Consider the following 532-nt stretch of genomic DNA (forward strand, 5'->3'; position numbering starts at 1 on the left):
GCAGGATATATATAATGTGGATGGCTGGATGATATGAAATCTATACATGTGCCATATTTACCATGAGAACTTAGCCATGTGTGGTTTATATATAAGATGTTGATACATAGTTAAAGGTAAAATCAGTAATTGAGATGGGTGCCCCGACAGGTGGGACTGAACAAAGACGGTTGGAGAAATAGTGCAAGAGGAGCTGTCACCAAGATGCACCAGTGTCCCTACTGTCTTTATTCTACTGATAGGAAAGATCATTTGACTAAGCATGTGCGAACACACACTGGAGAGAAACCGTTTGGTTGCCCTCACTGTCCTTATCGTTCAGGGACAAAGAATACTCTTAACACTCACATCCGTGTGCATACTGGAGAAAAACCTTATTCTTGTTCCTATTGTCCTTATCGTGCTTCTCACAGGTATGCACTGCAGTTTCATATGAAGCATCATACTTAGTTCTTTTATGATATAATAAACTTGACTGTGATCTAGAATAAATAGTTCATTTATTATTGTTGTTAGTCTTGCAGATGGAATT

The 532-nt window shown here is 38.5% G+C and overlaps 2 protein-coding genes across 2 annotated transcripts in view; both read left to right on the forward strand.

The window, feature by feature from the left end:
• Positions 1 to 532, forward strand: part of LOC119592082 (longitudinals lacking protein, isoforms H/M/V-like) — a gene marked incomplete at its 5' end in the record, with an annotated part of 34503 nt that overhangs the window by 13631 nt on the left and 20340 nt on the right.
• LOC119591794 (zinc finger protein 513-like) overlaps positions 1 to 532 on the forward strand; it is a 2770-nt gene that overhangs the window by 1672 nt on the left and 566 nt on the right. The window contains exon 4 of the mRNA XM_037940539.1: positions 151 to 413. Coding sequence (XP_037796467.1) covers positions 151 to 413 — 263 coding nt within the window. The remainder of the gene's footprint in view (positions 1 to 150; positions 414 to 532) is intronic.

The sequence above is a fragment of the Penaeus monodon genome, chromosome 29 (genome assembly GCF_015228065.2).
Source record: "Penaeus monodon isolate SGIC_2016 chromosome 29, NSTDA_Pmon_1, whole genome shotgun sequence".
NCBI classification, from domain to species: Eukaryota; Metazoa; Arthropoda; class Malacostraca; order Decapoda; family Penaeidae; genus Penaeus; species Penaeus monodon.